This window comes from Heterocephalus glaber, unplaced genomic scaffold (assembly GCF_053883595.1).
Source record: "Heterocephalus glaber isolate CG9 unplaced genomic scaffold, H.glaber_assembly_v1.0 deba00001472, whole genome shotgun sequence".
Lineage (NCBI taxonomy): Eukaryota > Metazoa > Chordata > Mammalia > Rodentia > Bathyergidae > Heterocephalus > Heterocephalus glaber.
In genome coordinates, this window is record NW_028258315.1 from 24,777,293 (window position 1) to 24,796,593 (window position 19,301).

A 19,301-nucleotide genomic window follows, 5' to 3' on the forward strand; every position below is an offset into this window, starting at 1 on the left:
CCAATGTCTTCAAGAGTTCTACCTAACCTCTGCTCCAGAAGGTTCAGCGTTTCTATTTTAATATTTAGATCTTTAATCCATTTCGATTTTAGTTGAGTGCACGGTGAGAGATATAGGTCTAGTTTTAATCTTTGGCAAGTTGAAACCCAATTTTTCCAGCACCATTAAAGAGGCTATCTTTCCTCCAGTGAGGGTGTTTGGCTCCTTTGTCAAAGAAGAGGTGGCTGAGTGTGTCTGGAGTTGTTTCTGCATCTTCTAATCAATTCCACCGGTCCTCAGGTCTGTTTCTTTGCCAGTATCTTGCTGTTTTTATCACAGTAGTTTTGTAGTATAGTTTCAAGTTATGGGGTGTGATACCCCCTGCCATGTCTCTGTTAGCTAGAATTGCTTTTGCTATTCTGTGTCTCTTCTTGTTCCAAATGAATTTTTGGATTGTTTTTTCAAGGTCCATGAAGTATGCTGCTGGGATTCCAATTGGGATTGCATTGAATCTATATAGCAGTTTTGGAAGTATGGCCATTTTCACTATGTTGATCCTCCCTACCCAGGAGCAGGGGATGTCTTTCCATTTTCTGATATCATCTTCAATCTCTCTTTTCAAAGTGCTATAGTTTTCAGGGGTCTCTGATTTCTTTTGTTAGGTTGATTCCTAGGTATTTCAGTTTTTTGGATTCTATTGTGAAAGGAATTGTTTGCCCTATTTCTCTCTCAGTGAGTCTGTTGTTCATGTAGAGGAAAGCTATTGATTTTGATGTGTTAACCTTGTATCCAGCTACTCTACTGAATTTGGCTATTAAGTCTAGAACACTGTTGGTGTTGTTGGAGTCTTCTATATAGAGCATCATGTCCTCTGAAAAGAATGACAATTTGACTTCTTTATTTCCTAGCTTTATTCCTTTTATTTCTTTCTCTTGTTTAATTGCTGTGGCTGTTTCCAAAACTATATTGAACAGGAGTGGTGATAGTGGACATCCTTGTCTTGTTCCTGATTTTAGTGTGAAGAATTTCAGTTTTTGACCATTTAATATGATATTGGCTGTTGGTTTTTCATAGATGGCTTTGATCAGATTGAGGTAGAGACCGTCTATTCCAATTTTGTGTAGGTTTTTTATCATAAATGCATGTTGGATTTTGTCAAATGCTTTTTCTGCATCAATTGAGATGATCATATGGCTTTTGTCCTTGGCTCTATTGATATAGTGTATTACATTGATTGATTTGCGTATGTTGAACCATCCCTGCATCCCTGGGATGAATCCCACTTGGTGAGGTTGTATGATCTTCTTGATGATCTTCTGCATTCTATTTGCCAGTATCTTAATAAGGATTTTTGTATCTATGTTCATTAGTGAGATTGGCCTATAGTTCTCCTTTTTGGTTGGGTCTTTCTCTACTCTGGGGATCAAGGTGATGCTTACTTCCAGGAATGAATTCAGGAATATTGCTTCCCTTTCAATTCCATTGAAGAGTTTAAACAGTAGTGCCAGTAGTTCCTCTCTAAATGTCTTGTAGAATTCAGTGATGAAGCCATCAGGACCTGGGCTTTTCTTAGTTAGTAAGTTTTTAATTACATTTTCAATTTCATTGATTGATATTGGGTTGTTTAGAATTTTTAGGTCTTCTTTGTTCAACTTTGGTAATTCATATTTATTTAGGAATCTGTCCATTTCTTCTGTGTTTTCCATCTTATTGGCACATAGGTTCGCAAAGTAGGTATTGATGATTCTCTGGATTTCTTCTGGGTCCATTGTAATTTCACCCTTTTCATTCCTAATTGCATGGTTTTGGGCCTTTTCTTTCCTTTTTTCTGATAAGTTGGCTAAGGGTGCGTCAATATTGTTTATTCTTTTGAAGAACCAACTCTTGGCTTCATTGATTTTTTTGTATCATTCTCTTAGTCTCCATTGCATTGATTTCTGCTCTGAACTTTTTTTTCCCCCCATTAATTTTATTGGTACATTTTAGGTATAAAATACAGTTACATTCATCATTGGGATGTTGTACCTTTACATGAGTATCTTGGATCTCCCCCCCCTTCTCTTGCCCTCCCTTCACCCCCTCTACCCTTCCCCATTTGCAAAGACCTTGTTTCCATTTTTTTTCCTCTTCTCATGTTTTTTCCTTTCCCTTTTTTCCCTTCCCCTACCTCTCCCAATTCCCCTGCTCTTTTAGACCTTTTCTTCCTGTTACACAATATCAGTTATACATTTTTTAAATTACAATATTAAGATCTAGGAGACATTACCACAGATTTTACAGGATTTAAAAGGATATAGAAAGCATATTTCAAAATCTGTTTCAAAATAAATTTGACAACTTCCCCCCCCCCTTTAGTTTATTGGTACATTTTCGGCATACAATACAAATACATTCATCATTGGGATCTTGCACCATTACGTGAGTCTCTTGGTTCTTATTTTTTTCCCCCTTCTCTTGCCCTCCCTTCACCCCCTCCACCCTTCACTATTTGCAAAGACCTGGTTTCCATTTTTTTTCCTCTTCTCATATTTTTTCCTTTCCCTTTTTTCCCTTCCCCTACCCTTCCCAATTCCCCCGCTCTTTTAGACCTTTTCTTCCTGTTACACAATATCAGTTTTACATTTTTAAAATTACAATATCAAGATCTAGGAGACATTACCACAGATTTTACAGAATTTAAAAGGATATAGAAAGCATATTACAAAAATCCTTTTTGAAATAAATTTGCCAACTTCTAAGAAGTACCTTGGAAGACAAATTAATGAAACTAACTCTGGAGGAAACAGAAAATTTGAATAGCACCTATTAAAGAAAGTATATTCCTAGCTTGAAAACTTACCTATATGAAAACAGCAGGCTCATAAACATTTTAACTCATAAATTATATCAAACAATTAAAGCAGAAAAAAGAAGGAACACTTCTCCCCTCATTTTAGGAACTCAACATTGTGCTAATCCTAAAACTGGATAAAGATAATAGAAGAAAAAAGTATGAACATAGATAGAAATTTGTTTAACAAAACAAACTATTGGAAGTCAGATCTGGCAGGATGTAGAAAGTGGTTTTGTTATAGGGATGGCAGTGTTGGTTCAGCATTGGAAGATCCACCCCCAAAAGTCATCATTTTAACAGAGGAAAGGAAAAAGCCATATGATCCTGTCACTAGTTGGAGACAAAGTATTGAACTAAATTCTACAGCTGTTCATGGTAAAAGCTATCAGGAGACTAAAAGTAGAACAGAACCTTCTCAACAGATTAAAGACATGTACTCCATACTTCCAGCGAGAATGCCTTATATAAATGGAGAAGATACAATGCTTTCTCCTTAAGGTGGGGAACAAGCTTACTCTTTATCTGTCCATTAAACTTTGAAAGCTAGTCCCCACCAAAATAGTCTGGCAATAAAATGACACATCTAGGATAGGATTGGCATGGCAGAAGCAAAATCTTTATATGTAAATGAAATGATCATCTACAGAGAAAATACTAAGAAATCTCTAGGAGCCCCTAGAACTTGTACTTGAATTTAGCAGGATTAGAAAACGCAAGGTATATATAAAAATTCAGGTCTGTGTATACTTGCTATAAATGAAGAATTGGATATTGAAATTTAAAAGTTATGTAGGAGTACAAAGGACCTTCTCTGCCCTAGGAGCCCAGGATGGCAGTGGGGGAGCTTCCTTCTGGGTGCTGGGACCGCCTGAGCTTCTCTGCCCTAGGAGTCTGGGATGGAGGTGGGGGAGCTTCCTTCTGTGTGCTGGGACCGGCTCACCTTCTCTGCCCTAGGAGCCTGGGATGGAGGCAGGGAGCTTCCTTCCGGGTGCTGGGACCAGCTGAGCTTCTCTGCCCTAGGAGCCTGGGATGGAGGCAGGGAGCTTCCTTCCGGGTGCTGGGACAGGCTGAGCTTCTCTGCCTCTGCTCTGATCTTTATAATTTCCTCCCTTGTATGAGCTTTGGGTTTGTCCTCCTCTTCTTTTTCTAGAATTTTGAGGTTCAGCATCAGGTTGTTTAATTGGGCTCACTCTGTTTTTTCACTGCTATGAATTTCCCTCATAAGACTGCTTTCATTATGTCCCATAGATTCCAATATGTTGTATTGTCATTGTCATTTAATTGAAGGAACTGTCTGATTTCTTCTTTAATTTCCTTTGTGACCCATTGGTTATTCAGAAGTGTGTTGTTCAATTTCCATGTGTTTATGAAATTCTTGAGGTTTCTTTTGCTATTGATCTCCAATTTCATGGCACTATGGTCTGATAATATACAGGGGATAACTTTAATTCCTTTGCACTTACTTAACCATGTTCTCTGTGTGAGTATGTGGTCTATTTTGGAAAATGACCCATGTGAAGGTGAAAAAAATGTGTATTCTGATTTTGTGGGGTGGAACACTATGTAAAACACCTGTTAAATTCATTTGTTCAAGAGTTTGATTGAGTTCTAGAACTTCATTACTTATTTTTTTATCTAGTTGATCTATCTATTTGTGAGAGTGGGGTATTCAGGTCCCACACTATTATTGTATTAGTGCATATATGACTTTTCATATCCATTAGTATTTATTATATATAGTTGGGTGCACTAGTGTTTGGTGCGTAGATATTTATGATTGTCATCTCTTCCTTTTGGATTCTTCCCTTTACAAGGATGTAGTGTCCTTATTCATCTCTCTTAATCACTGTTGGTTTGAAATCTACTTGATCTGCAAAGAGGATAGCTACTCCTGCTTTTTTTTCGGGTTCCCATCACATGGAGTATTGTTTTCCATCTTTTAACTTTCAGTCTATGAGTTTCTTTTTGAATTAAGTGTGTTTCTTATATGCAGCATATTGTTGGATCTTGCTTCTTGACCCATTCTGCCAGTCTATTTATTTTGATTGCTGAATTGAGACCATTAACATTGATGGTTATAACTGATACATATTGACTTATCATTGTCATGACTTTTTCTTTTTGTTGGATTCTCCCCCTTTGCATTTAATTTCTTGTTACACCTGATAGATTCATTCTGCTGGCCTTCCTGGGGTTGTGATCCTCGTTGTCTTTTCTTAGGATATTGTCTAAAAATTTTTTGAGTGCTGGTTTGGTATTCGTGAAATTCCTAAGCTGCTCTTTGTCATGAAAGTATCTTATTTCTCCATCAATTTTGAAAGATAGTTTTGCAGGGTACATCAATCTGGGTTGGAGGCTGTTTTCTTTTAGGGCTTGGAATACATCACTCCAAGCTCTTCTTGCCTTGAGGGTTAGTGTTGAGAAGTCCTGCTGTGATTCTGATGGGCTTTCCTTTGTATGTGATTTCTTTTCTCTAACTGCTTGTAGAACTTTGTTCTTCTGTTGAGTTTCTGGAATCTTAACAATTATATGCCTATGTGTAGATTTTTTTTTGATCAAGGCTATTTGGAGTCCTATATGCCTCACTTATCTGTCACTTATCTTATATGTCAAGTTCTTTTCCCCTGCTTGGGAAGTTTTCTGCCATCACTTCTGTGAACAGTTTTTTATGTCATCTGCACTCTCTCCTGTTTCTTCATTGGCTTTGATCAGTCTATGTTATTTTTCTTCGCATCATCTAGCAGCTGCTGCATTGATTTCTCATGGTCCCTTACTATTTTAAAGCAATTTTTCTTTTCGTGTTCACTAATTGCAATCTTATCTTCTATATCTGAAACTCTGTCCTCAAATTGGCTCATTCTGCTGTGTAGCCTTTCAATGGAGTTTTTAATCTCCTGGAAATCTGTTTGTATCTGTTTTATGGATTCCATTTGTTTCCTATGTTGGGATTCCATTATGTTCCTCAGCTCCTCTCTAGATTTATTAATCATGTTTTGCACTATGACCACAGTCTCTGCTGTTATCTGAGAAATTATTTCTGTTTTCATTTTTTCCAGATCCTCTTTTGTTGCCAATTCAGGGAGTCCAGGTGATTGAGTATCAGAGTTTCTCTTGTTTCCCTTTGGGGTTGCTTTATATGATCTGGAAGCCTGTTTTTGAGACTTATTTATGTGTCTTCTCATTTTGATGGGGTGGGTGGTGGGAGTGTGGGGGCATGGGGTGTGTGTGTGCTGCTGGCACCTGCGGGGCTCACCTCCTCTGCACTGGCAGTGGTGGTATGGCAGCCTGGAAGCCTCCTCTGCACTGGGAGTGGTGGTATGGTGGCCCAGAAGTGTATTCTATTATTTATTTATTTAGTGTTTCAAAACAGGGTCTCTCTGTGTAGTTCAGACTGGCCTTGAACTCATGGAGCCCAGGCTGGCCTGGAACTCACACCAATCCTCCTGCCTCAGACTTCTGAGGGCTGGGACTGTAGGCATGTACCACCACACCTGGAAATTTTTGTATACTAGAAATTAGAGTTTTTCCATAACCCAGCTGAAGAAGCACTGGTCTAAAATAGTCTCATTCCCTCAACTTTTTCCTGCCTGTAGGCACGCACATCCAGTCCTTGTATTCAACTGTCTCTGGATCCTCCCTGGCACTGTCTGCAAGGCCCCAGGTGCACCACATAGCCCTAAGGATCTGTGCCCACCTTCTCTGCCTGCTTCTTGTAGCTGGTTAGCCCTTGTTTATTGTGCTCTTTCAAACCAGGACGACTTCCTTAACCTCTGTGGAGCTATTTTCCTTACCTAGAAATTGAGCTAATTATGCCTGCTTCTCTGAGCAGATGTGAGGAAATGAGGTAAGGTATGGAGACACCTGGTACAGGACACAGAGCACATGGATATGATGGTGGATGTGGTTGTTACTCCCTTCCACATCCCTTCCACATCCCTACCACATCCTCTCCCCAAGTCTCAGATGATCAGCATCTGTTTCCCCACAGAGAAAGGACCCAGGAAGGTCTTGACTTCCTGCCCCTGCCCCTCTTGATCTGTTTCCTCCTACCTCATAAAGGCAGGTGTACTTTCTTCCATCTGAGTCTAATCCTGAGCCTGCATTCTTTTATTTGGCCATTCATTCATTCATCAAAGAGCCACAAGCACTAGGTGGCAGTCAGTCACTGCTGTAGGTGATTGAGTCTCAGAAGTGAACAAACGATAAACTCCTCACAATGAATATAACTTGTGGCAGCAGAGACACAGAAAACAAAATAAGTAGTAGTATATATTGGAAGTTGGATGGGGATTAGTGCTCAGGAGAGAAATAAATCAGATTAAGGAATATGGGAAGTTGCTATTTAAAAGAATGCAGTAGGGAAGTAGGGGAGCAAGCTACAGGAATCCCTGGTAAAAGCATTCCACAAAGAGAGAACAGCATGGCAAAGCCCAGAGCATACCTGACCTTTGTGAGGGATAACAGAGAAGCTAGTGTGATGGGAGCATAGTAAGGGGACAATATCATGAGGGGTTGAGTGCCCGCCAGGCCACATGTGGCCTTGAAAGCTGTTGTGCCCTCCTTGTCTTTGCCAATGAGAGGGGAGTCATTGTAAGCTCTTGAGCAGAGGAGGGACTGGAGCTGACTCATGCTTTCAGAAGTTACTTCAGCTAGTAACTGAGATTACTGTGTCAAGGAAAGGGGCACAGATAGAAGCCTCAGGGCCAGCTTGGAGCCCCAAGGCTGGGAGACAAGGGTGACTTACACCAGTGTGAAGTCGAGGAAGTGATGAGAGGTGGTCAGATGGTGGATTTAGTTTAAAAACAGAGTTAAAAGGCTCTGCTCATGGACTTAGATGGGGAGCATGAACAAAACAGTGGGTCAATGATAACTTTAGGGTGTGGTCCTAAAAGACTGTACAGATGGAGCAGCCATTGACTCAGATGGGGAAACTAAGAGAGAAGTAGGTTGTGGAGGGGCAGGAAAGGGAGGAAGTGGCACAGAACAGGAAGCTCAGTTTTGGATGCATGAATATTGAAGAGCCCACAAGGAGGCACATAGAGATGTTGAGTAGGCAAGTGAATAACAAAGGCCCAGCCAAGGAGAAGGGCCAGGGCCAGACATATCATTATTCTTTTTCTTCTTCTGTATCTTCACCTTTGTGTAATAGTCTCTTTTCATTTACCTGATACATTAGTTGTCTATTGCTTTAAAACAAATTACTGAAAACTAAGTGTTTTAAAGCAGCAACCTATATATTTCCATTTCTATGGATCAGATGTTCAGGCACAGCTTCATGGACCCCCCACTCAGTGTTTCATAGGTTGCAACTGAGGTGTTGGCCAGGGTGGAGTCTTACCTGGACTCTTGGCTGTGGAAGAGTCCTTTTCCAGGATGAACTGGGTTGTTAGCAGAATCTATGTCTTCACAGTTGTAGGGTTGAAGGCCCTAAATTTTCACAGGCTGTTGCTGGATCCTGTACTGCACTCCCAGAGGCCACCCTCAGCTCTTGGCCATGCTGGGTCCCAACATGACTACTTTCCCCTTCAAAGCCAGTTGGGAAACAAAGCCTCCAGAACAGGTCAGATAGCAAGGCAGAGTCTTACAAAGCAATATTCAATCATGGAGGGCATCTCACTTTCACTAGTGAGCAGCAAGTCACAGGTTTAGTCCACATTCAAGGGCATGTCCCTGGGGGCACCACACTAGAGACTTTTCTCTACTGTATAACAAGCTAAATGTTCTCCCAACCCAAAGACCCTGCTCTCCCCTTCCCTGAGCACATGCTCCCACTTGGTTCTCCCTAGGTCTTCATTCCATACACATAAAGTCTCAGAAAAGAGAGCCACAAAGCCTCTTCTCCTTACTGGTTATGGTGATATACTAGTGCTCCACCCAGCCCTTAAACTTCCCGTTATTAAGAATAGTCTCCCAGCCATCAAACCTACTGTCCTTTCTTCATAAACCTGCCTCCCTGAGTAAGTATTCTTCCCTATTTGGCATCTGTTTGCCAAGTCCCAGGGCTTCTCTTGGTCTTTCCTTACACTCAGGGACCTGCTTCTCAGAATTCTTGCTCTACTAGCTCCTTAAGTACTGCTGTTCCTTGGCCTTCAGTCATGAGCTCTCTTTTTATACCACACATGCTCTCTGTAGAGTTTCATATCATATACAATATATAAAGGATTTATCAAGTAGGCTTATAATGTCTGCCTACAGAGTAAGAAGTGGAAGACTGCAAAATGGCTATCTATGAGCTGGCTGGAGAGTTGGAGGATAAATATTCTATACCTCTGGCAATAAGGTAAACGCAAATGAAAACAACTCTGAGATTCCATCTTATTCCAGAATGAATTATCAAACAATGAAATAATATGAAATGCTGGTGAGGATGTGAGAAAAAAGAACCCTTCTACATTACTGGTGGAAAAGTAAACTAGTGCAACAAGTATGAAAATCAGTATAGAGAGTCTTCAAAAAACCAAAAATAATATTTCCATTTAACCCAGCTATTCACCTCCTGAGTATCTTCCCAGAAGTGTTCAGAACTTCATTATAAGTACATACCCATGTTCATAGGAGCACAACTCATACTAGCTAAAGATTGGAAGCAGCACTCTGAGTAGGCCAAACACTCAGGTTAAACAACTGTCGAGTGTTACTGTAGGTTTTTTTTTTTTTCCTGTCAAATTTCTACTTCTATTATGAAAGACAAAAGCATTTCCATTTCAACAGTTTGTCAGCTTTATTAATGTTGGACAAAAACTGATGTTATAAAAATGAAACAGATCTATAGTTTTGAGGCAAAATTATAAAATTAAATGTGTAGGTAACCTATTAATATACTGCTATAAAGTATTTTTTGAAGAGAGATATGCAAAGAAGCTATTACCTACATGAGATGTATATTTAAAGATTTTTTTTCATTCTGGCTTCCAGGAATATTAAAAAGCAGATATATTTAACCATAACATACTGTGATTCATCAAATAGCACAAACTTTCATTTCATGGAGTTTATCTGTTGATGCTGATTTAAACTATCACTTGTTTTATCATGTGAGAACACAAGTTATATGGTCAAAAACATAGGATTTTTAACTAATGTTATTCAAGTTGTGTTATCTTATATTCTTTTCAAAGTGCTGCCAGTTGAAAAGGAAAGCATTATGTTTACAAATCTGTTTGTGAAATGTTTGCCAAAATTTTGGTAGTATCTTTAATAAAGATGTCTGTCTCCAGCATCCAAGAAAACAAATAAATAACTTTGTCGCATATCACTGTAAACCAGAAAATGTTGGTATCTAGGAAATATAAGAGAATATGTAGATTTAGAAAAAGAAATTGAAAGCAGCTTGTATATTCATCAATAGACAAACGGGTAAAGAAAATGTATTTATACATAGTGGAGTACTTCTCTTCTGTCAAGAAGAATAAATTTGAGTCATTTGTAGCAATATGGATGCATCTCAGGACCATAATGTTAAATAAAATAAATTAGATGGGATGGAAAAAATATGGCAGAATAGTGTGCAACAACAACTCAACCACTCTGAGATTTGGAATCCAGACTTTGGAAAACCACTTGCCAAAAAACAAAAGAGAGAAGTAGATTTCCAGGAACCAGAAGGATCTGACAGGAAAATTAAAAGGTACAGAGAAACTGAAGAAAAAGAAAACAATGCAGATAAAGGAGGAGACTATCTGTACTTTTTCTGTGGCTTATGGTGGCTCATAGCCCATGGGGGCTTGTGGCTTATGACTCATGATGGCTCAAGGCATCAGTGAATACTGAGACCAAGTGAATGCTGTAGACCAAAGGGGACCTCAGAGAGGTAGGTGGTAGAACAGATTGGATTGGCAGCTGCTAAGATCTATAGCAAGAATGTGAGACACTGCTCCTAGTGAGTCATTCTATAAGCAGTGGCTGGTGAATGACTCTAGTACAAGTGCCTACTACATCCCTAGAGAGAGATCTTGGTCAGACACCATCCTGGTAAAGGGTTGTTTGAACCTAGGACCCAGAAGAGCTACCCAGCTCCACTGCAGGGCTCCTAGTGTTACATTCCCATAGTAACTGGGTGAGAGGTGCCATGGGAGATAGCTGTGACCATAGAGCAGGATGAAAAGAGTCATCCTGAGGGGTAAAATAAGAATAAAAGAAAAGAATGATTAATTCTAATCTGTTGACTATTTTTGACCAGGTTGGCTGTATTCATTACTTCATTAATAGTTACTGAGTAAGTAGTCATAGAACATATTTTGTAATATTTAAGTAAAGATTCCAGAGACATAATTTCCATCATGATTGAATTGCTAAATATTACATTCCAATGAGGTTGTACTTTTTTTTTTTTGAGGTTGTACTTGATCAAAAGTATTTCTTTTCTGTTTTTGTTTTTCATTTTCAATACCACTCTTTGCATTGATTAGCATTTCCTTTTATATTGATTAAAAACACTAACTTTTGACTTAGCATATCTCAATGTTTGGTCCTTCTAAAAGTATACTGCTCCCTCAGTCCCTTTCTTACCAGTTTATAAATTTTTACCTCTCTCCTCTGCTGAAGCTTCATCAATTGTTAGTTGACAATCCTATCTTCATATCATGGTCTGAAATCATCTTTGATAAATGTCTTTCTAGTTACTCTGGCTTTGTGATGAATGGAATAAACACCCCTAAATCATGTGTTGAAGCCCTGAACAACTATATTATATTATGTGGATATTATATCTTCAAGTATATTAGATTTTTACCTGATCACATAGCTATGTTTGCTTGTACCTGTAATACCTACTAGGAGAGAGAGAGAGACAGAGAGAGAGAGACAGAGAGAGAGAGAGAGGCATCTGCAAGAAGATAACCTTCACCAAAAGCCAGATTAGTCAACAAACATGCCTTGCACTGTTTCTGAGTCTTCAGAAACATAAATAAAATGTTCATTGTGCTCCTCAGCTCAAGAAATTTTGTTACATCTGTTTGATATTCTATCCCCTCCAGCCACTGTTCTTTAAATTAACTAAAACATCTATTATATTGTATGACTGTTAAGATGTAGAGGGTGAGGAGAAGGAAGTGAGAAGAAGGGGATAAAAAAGATATTAAGATGTGTTATGTACATGTACCAACTTCCTATGATGAATGTAATCAATATGTACCGCAAATGTACTAACAACAGCAACAAAAACAAGAACAACAATATATATATATATATATATATATAACTTTTACATGTAGACCTACATGAAGTTATACCAAGTACTACACTTTTTCTCACAACTCTAACATAAATACCTTTATGATTTGCAAAGAGGGACCAGGGATTTAGCTCAGTGGAACTGCGCCTGCCTCACAAGGGCAAGGTCCAAAGTTCAATCCCCGGTACCAAAAAATAATAATGATAAATAAAAACAAAAATATGATTTGCAGAGAGTACAGGTAAAAACTGAATGATGCATTCAAAACTATAGTGAGAGATTCATGAAGTTTTAGTTACAAAAGCACACATGGTGATAGAGGAAACCTGTATGTCATGTGAAAAATGACAATGTCAGAAACATCAATGTGCAGAAATATGCAGTGAACTTAAAGGGGCAAAATCTGAAGTTGCCAGAACCCTAGAGCTAGCAGAGGTTAATTCAGCAGGCTATATAGCCAATAGAGGACAGGAGGATTGCCATCATCTCAGGATAGCAGGGTAGTTGGCGGGAGAATAAATACCCTGCCTTCTCTTGCCTCCTATTGGCTGCTTTTCAACTGGTACTCCCCATTAGTTAAAGCAAGCAGAATCCAGAGATTGTGCCAGACTGAATGCTGTGGTATTTACAAGTCAGCTTCTTGGAGAAGAATGCAATGTGGGAAAAGGCAGTGAATCTTCCAGGTCAGTAGGTATCATTAGTACCAGGCTAGTTTTCATTGTCAGAGGCTCTACTCTGATACCCCAACTTTGAAAAATTATTCCATGAATTTCCAAAAGCACCAGAACATCATATTTCTCTTCTCTAGCCTCCTGAGGAAGACTCTCAGGAAGTTTGTATAGTGTAGAGTATAATATCTAATAGTGTACCATTTCCTCTCATCACATGGGGCAGAGATATATTCATTTCACTCACAATATATTGGCTGTTTACAATGTAAATGTAATATATACAGTCGGGTATGGTAGTGCACACCTGTAATCACAGCTACTTTGGACTTTGAGATACAAAGATTGCAAGATTGAAGTCAGCCTGGGAAACTGAGAAAGTCCTTGTTTCAAAATAAAATTAAAAGGTCTGTAAATGTATCTCCACCCTAAGGAACTTGTCTAGCATGTCCAGAGTCATGAGCTCAATCTCCAACACTTCAGAATGAAGGAAGAACCGATACACATTCTTCAGAAAGCATACTCTGATTTTTAAATTTTATCCTTTTTGCTCAGTAGTGACGTTACAAAATACTCATATGGTTGGGCAGTAGCAATAAGCTCTGCCCTGTGAGCTACAGGTTACTATGAGTAAATAACAAGTCCTCTTCAGTGTACTGTATGCAATATTACATGTAATATTTAGTATTTTTATGAAATAGACACAGTTTTTTTCTAACTATGGGTCAATGTAAGTGTACTAAACCTGTTTATATAGAAAGGGCTTGGTTATAATACTCCCTAGATTATGCATATCCAGCTTGCATATTTATTGCAACTTTCTTTGGGTTGATAGAATATAGCCACACTGTACTTCAAGGAACTTCTGTAAACTCAACTCTAGTGAACCTTTTGTGCACAAAACACTATCTTCATTATAATATTTCCTGGGTTAAATGCTATGTTTGTGAGGGTGGTATCATGGAACAGTTCCAGGGGAACACATGAATATGAATGTATATGTGTGTGTCTTTCCTACCAGTCTCATGTTACAAGAGAGACTTTTAGACTTCCTTGTGCACTCAGGGCCGAATACTTCTTCAGTGTGTGTCTGAGGGCTTGAAAGCTGGGAAGATCAGTGACTGCTCAAATGAAGGAGCTAGAATCCTCAGAACAAGAAAGAGCAATAGTTCAGCCATTGTCCAAACATGAAGACTTTGAAGCCCCCTAGGGAGCTACTGACAAATATATGTGTTAAAAAATTGACTGTCCAGAGTCTGAAGTTTATGGACCATGGCAGCAGCAGAAATCATACCTGCTTAAGAAGGGTCAAATATGTTGAAGCTTCTCCTTTCTACTTGTTTTTTAACTCACCATTCCCAGTCCTCCTGGAGGTGCCAATTTTTGCTCTTTGGAAGTTCTCTGCACTCAGGTCAGTGATCCTCATGTGAGTTATCTCTAGAAATACCATCAGAAACATACCCAGAAGTGTGCTTTACTAGTATCTCAGTATTAAGTACTATTGTTAGTCTCTATCTGTATACAATTTATCAATTAAATTTTACCATGGATGTGAATAGTTTAATATAATGCACAGTTGGAGGCAAACATTGGGAACATTGAAACATATCCCTCTAAGGGCCGGGGATTTAGCTCAGTGGCTTCGCCGCCTGCCTTGCAAGCACAAGGACCTGAGTTCAATCCCCGGTACCAAAAACAAACAAACAAACAAAAACATATCCCTCTAAGATAAGGGAGTACTACTGTGTTTATTTTTCATTAAAACAGAGAGGTATACCACTCTTGTCAGACAGTCTGCACTGCATCAAGAGGAAAAGGGACAGGACAGAAGTGAGAGCAGAGACATGTGGCTGATCAACTTGTTCCAAGACAAGTAGCATCTACATTGCTCAAGAAGAGCCACTCTTCCACGCCCAAGTCTAAGTTAACCTGATCTTCAAAGAAGATATCATAAAATGGAAAGATATCCCTTGTCCTTGGAGAGAAAGAACCAATATAGTGAAAATGGCCATAGTTCCAAAATTGTTATACAGATTTAATGCAATCCTGATTAAAATTCCAACAGCAGGGCTGGGGATTTAGCTTAGTGGTTCTGCTGCCTGCCTCACAAGCGCAAGGACCCAAGTTCAATCCCTGGTACAAAAAAAAAAATTCCAAGCAAAAGAGACCTAGAATAGCAAAGGCAAGGCAGGGGATATCACAATCTCTGACCTAAAATTATACTACAAAGCTACTGTGATAAAAACAGCATGGTACTGGCAAAAGAATAGACCTTAGGATCAACACAACAGACTAGAAGACGCAGAAAAATACTTCAGACATACTCACCCACCTAATCTTTGACAAAGGAGCCAACCCTTCACTGGGAGGAAAGATAGCCTCTTTAATAAATGGTGCAGGAAAAGCCAGCTTTCCACATGCCGAAGATTGAACCTAGACCTGTATCTTTCACCGTGCACTAACCTAAATCAAAATGGATCAAAGATCTAAATATTAAAGTGGAAACACTAAATCTGCTGGAAGAGAGAATAGGGAGAATGCTTGAGGGCATAGGGGTAGGCAAAGACTTCATGAACAAAACCCAGACTGCACAGGAAATACTACAAAGCATCAACAACTGGGACCTCATCTTATTAATAAGCTTTTACACAGTAAGAGAAACCACCAACAGAGTGAAGAGACAACCCACAGCATGAGAAAAAAAGTTTTCACCAGCTGTTCATTAAAGGACTATTATCTAGAATATATAAAGAACTAAAAAAAACCCCACCAGGCCCCCCAAATTTAAAGACCCAGTCCAAAAATGGGCATCAGAAATGAACAAACACTTCTCAGATGAAGAAGTAGAAACAGCAAATAAATATATGAAAAAATATTCAATATCACTGGTCATTCATGAAATGCAAATTTTAAAAACGCTGAGATTCCATCTCATACCAGAAAGAATGGCTGCTATCAAGAAATCAACCAATAACAAATGCTGGAGGGGCTGTGCAGAAAAAGGAATCCTTTTCCACTGTTGGTAGGAGTGTAGACTGGTGCAACCACTGTGGAAATCAGAATGGAAATTTCTCAAAAACCTAAAACTAGAGGTTGCATTTGACCCAGCTATTCCTTTGCTTGGTATCTTCCCGAAAGAATTAAAAGCATCATACCACAGTGATATATGCACACTCATGTTTATAGCAGCACAGTTTGTAATAGCTAAATCTTGGAAATAGCCCAAGTGCCCATCAACCAACGAATGGATAAAGAAGATGTGGGTTTTTAATACAATAGATTATTACTCTGCCGTAAAGAAGGATGAGGTTCAGGCATTTATAGCTAATTGGATGGACCTTGGTACCATACTTGTAAGTGAAATAAAACAGACACACATGTTTAACTATCACACTCCTTCTCTGGTGTGAGAAACCAAAAGTGGAAATAAGGACTAAAATATATAATAGATATTGGGAAATGGGAAGAAAATGTTCAACTGGAAATGGGAACAAGGTTAGAGGGATGGAGAAAGGAAGGAAGGGACAAGAAAAACAAGTGAAAATAAAAGGGAAAAATGGAAACAAAGCTTTTGTCCATAGCGAGAAGAGGGCAGTTGAGGGGAGGGGGGAAATGAGAAAAAAGGAGCAGGATGTACCATGGACAGGTGCAAATTCCCTATAATGAGTGTTATCATTATGTATGCCTAAAATGTACCAATAAATGTTTTGCTATTTAAAAAATGAGAGAGAGAGAGAGAGAGAGAGAGAGAGAGAGAGAAGGTACAGCACCCACCTACTTCCCCTGGGGATAAATAGCAGTGATTGATATTCTAAATAGGAATTCCTTGAAATTCCTTGTACTTTCCCAGTATGCTTGCTACATGACTAGCTTCCCCGTTTGATTCTCATTTAATCAATATTACCTGGGTGACTGTACTTGTAATCTTATTGGTTGATCATAGTTTTGTCCCACCTTGTGCCCACCTTGTGATTTCCTATTGGATCTTATCAGTTGACTGTAGTTTTGTCCCACCTTAAACCCGCCTCACCTCATGGCTTTGCTCACTAAAACGCCTTTGAGAAGCTAGGTGGGTGGGCAACCCACTTTCCAGTCCCCCTTCTGTCTCTCTTAGACAGAAGCTATCTTTCTCTCAATAAACTTTTCCTACTCTTAACCTCTGTTGTTCCTGCAATTCATTCATCTATTTCAGAGAACATGAACTTGCATTTTAAATACCTAGCATGTTGGGAGTTATAATATTTCCATTGTTTGGATTATTTTTGCTTATTTGTTTTACTTGGTGCCCTATATAATTTTTGGATTATTTGCTGCCCTATATCAATACCCCCTTTTTCTCCAGCTTTAAAGAGATATACTTTTGTACAACAAATTTCACTAAGTTAAAGTAAAAAAAAAAAACCACAATATTTGTGAATTTATACTGACTTGCCCTTGAAAGGCACTATTTATAATATGGCACAGGTTATTTCTTGCTCTCCTTTGCACATATACAGAGATCTCCCATATATATGCTATATGAAAGGGGGGAAAGAAAAAGAAGAAAGATAAACGTGAAAGAAAGAAGACAGAAAAACAAAACAAAACCTACACCACAGCAAAATATACAATTAAAGCTTTGTGACAGAACTCTTTATACTGCATTCTGAGTTTCTATTGCCCCACATTGAAACTGTGAAAGCTTTGATCTGTAAGGGGCATCTGGATGGATTTCTGTACTGACTCTTTCCTCCACCTGCACCCTCCTTAGTCACAGTAACCAATGTGTGGTCCTCCTCAACTTCATTCATCTGTAGCTAGCTCCTGCTGGTCTCTGGCCTGGTTCCTGTTTTGATCTGTTCAATTGCCTGTCTGTGTGTGCAGAGGCTTGGTGATCTGAACTGAATATTGAGTTTCCACTCTTTTGCAAGCTGTTCTTTGAGCATGACCAACTTCAGACCTTTGCCTTTGATCTAAAATCAGACTCCTTCAATTAATTCACAGAGGGAAAGATGCTGTATGATAGGCTCAGCACCCAGCTGTCTGCTGATTTCTATGTGGATTTCTTGATTTCCATTTTCCTCCCTGCATACCAATCCTGAAGCTGCTTCTGTGTTCTTCCATAAGCCTTCTGATAAACACACTGCATGTTGCTCTCTGGCTAAGTTACCACTCTGCTCTCCTCTCATAGTGGTCCCTTTGTCACTTTCAGAAAAGCATCTCTCATCTGCCCATAAATTTGGTGGTTCCTTGGGGTCCACCACTGAATCCAGCAGGCCCCAGGTGGGGGAGAGCAGGGCTCCCTGGTGAGTGCCTAATGATGGGTGGTGGGGAAGTGCGCAGGGTATCCTGGGAGCACAACCCTCCTGGTGTTTGGGGAAGAATGAATGAGTGACGATTTGTTTTTCTTACTCCCTAATGGGTTGTCACTTGCTACTGTCGCTACGCACATAATACACAGGGCCCTGACTTTTCTCTGCATTCAAATTGGGATATTAACCAGCATATCCTCTAATTTTTACCTTTCCTTGAGACCCATCAAACTTCTGTCTTGCTTTCAGCTTCTTTGGTACTCTGGTCTGAAAATACCTCATTTACTGTTCCTATTTTGTGTCGGGAAGGTAGGAGCCTATTTAGTGCCTATTAGAAGCCTATTTCAGTGGCCTGCCTCTGATGAATTTCAGGCTCCCTTCCTCAGATTGTTAGATATTCTCCCGAGATGGTGTGTATGCCAGACGTGCATTATATTTGGGAAATGGACCAAGGATGGTCCAGCTTCTTCTGTAAAACCCTTGATTCTGGATTTGGATGTAGTGGGTTTCTCCTTCAGTTTGTCTTGCCATATCAGTCTTTCTTTTTCACCTCCATTTCCACTTACTGTTTTCCACAGTGTATCTTGGGAGTCTTCCTCATGAAGTGCTGCCCCAAATTGGCCATGATGGAAAGCCCCAGGTCCTCTTTTTCAAACAGTCATTATAAGGTACTGGGCCTGTCCCTCATGGCTGCTCTGTTGCTTCCTGGCACACTGACTGAAGCTCCAGGACACAACTTGTCAGTCACCTCCATTGCTGTTGGAATTCTCTGTAACAGAACATTTTGTAAAAGTTACCTCGGAGTCAGAATAAACATTTTTCTATTTTTCCGTTCTTAATATATCTAATGTCTGAATATAAAGTACATAAGAATACACAATTCATAAATTGCCTTTCTTAACTCTGTGTGAGAATTTGCAACTACAATCAACTATCTCTTCTAACCATTTCTTCTCAATCTCACCCTTTCTTTACTTTTCCTCCTTGGCTTATAGTAACTAGTTACACTGATAATAGCCTCTCTGATTCTTTGTGCATTCTCTCTTCAGTTGAAGATTGTTTCTTCAGCCCACTTTAGTAAAGTATAATCCACTTACCTTGTTATTTACTCATTTAATCTTTTTTTTTTTTTGGTACCAAGGATCAAACTTGGGTCCTTGAGCTTGCGTAGCAGGTGGCGAAACCACTGAGCTAAATCCCCGGCCCTTATTTACTCATTTAAAATATACATAAATATCTCCGCAGTTGATTTAGAACATTTTCATCACCTTCTAAAGAAACTGTGTCATCTTTCACCAGCGTTCCACTTTTTCTAAGTCGTATGCACCACTAACATACTGTGCCTCACAATAGATTTT

General features: G+C 39.2%; 1 protein-coding gene across 4 annotated transcripts in view; it reads right to left on the reverse strand.

The window, feature by feature from the left end:
* Positions 1–3,558: 3,558 nt before the first annotated feature.
* Positions 3,559–19,301, reverse strand: part of Nsl1 (NSL1 component of MIS12 kinetochore complex) — a 47,797-nt gene continuing 32,054 nt past the window's right edge. The window contains exons 5-6 of one of the 4 annotated variants that reach the window (XM_087181868.1): positions 18,510–18,699; positions 3,569–14,089 (exon numbers count right to left, since the gene is read on the reverse strand). In XM_087181868.1, the coding sequence (XP_087037994.1) occupies positions 18,605–18,699 (95 nt within the window). In that variant the 3' untranslated portion in view covers positions 3,569–14,089; positions 18,510–18,604. Of the gene's footprint in view, positions 18,713–19,301 lie in introns of all 4 variants that reach the window. The other 3 variants (XM_087181876.1, XM_087181867.1, XM_087181873.1) reach the window with 3 other exon arrangements.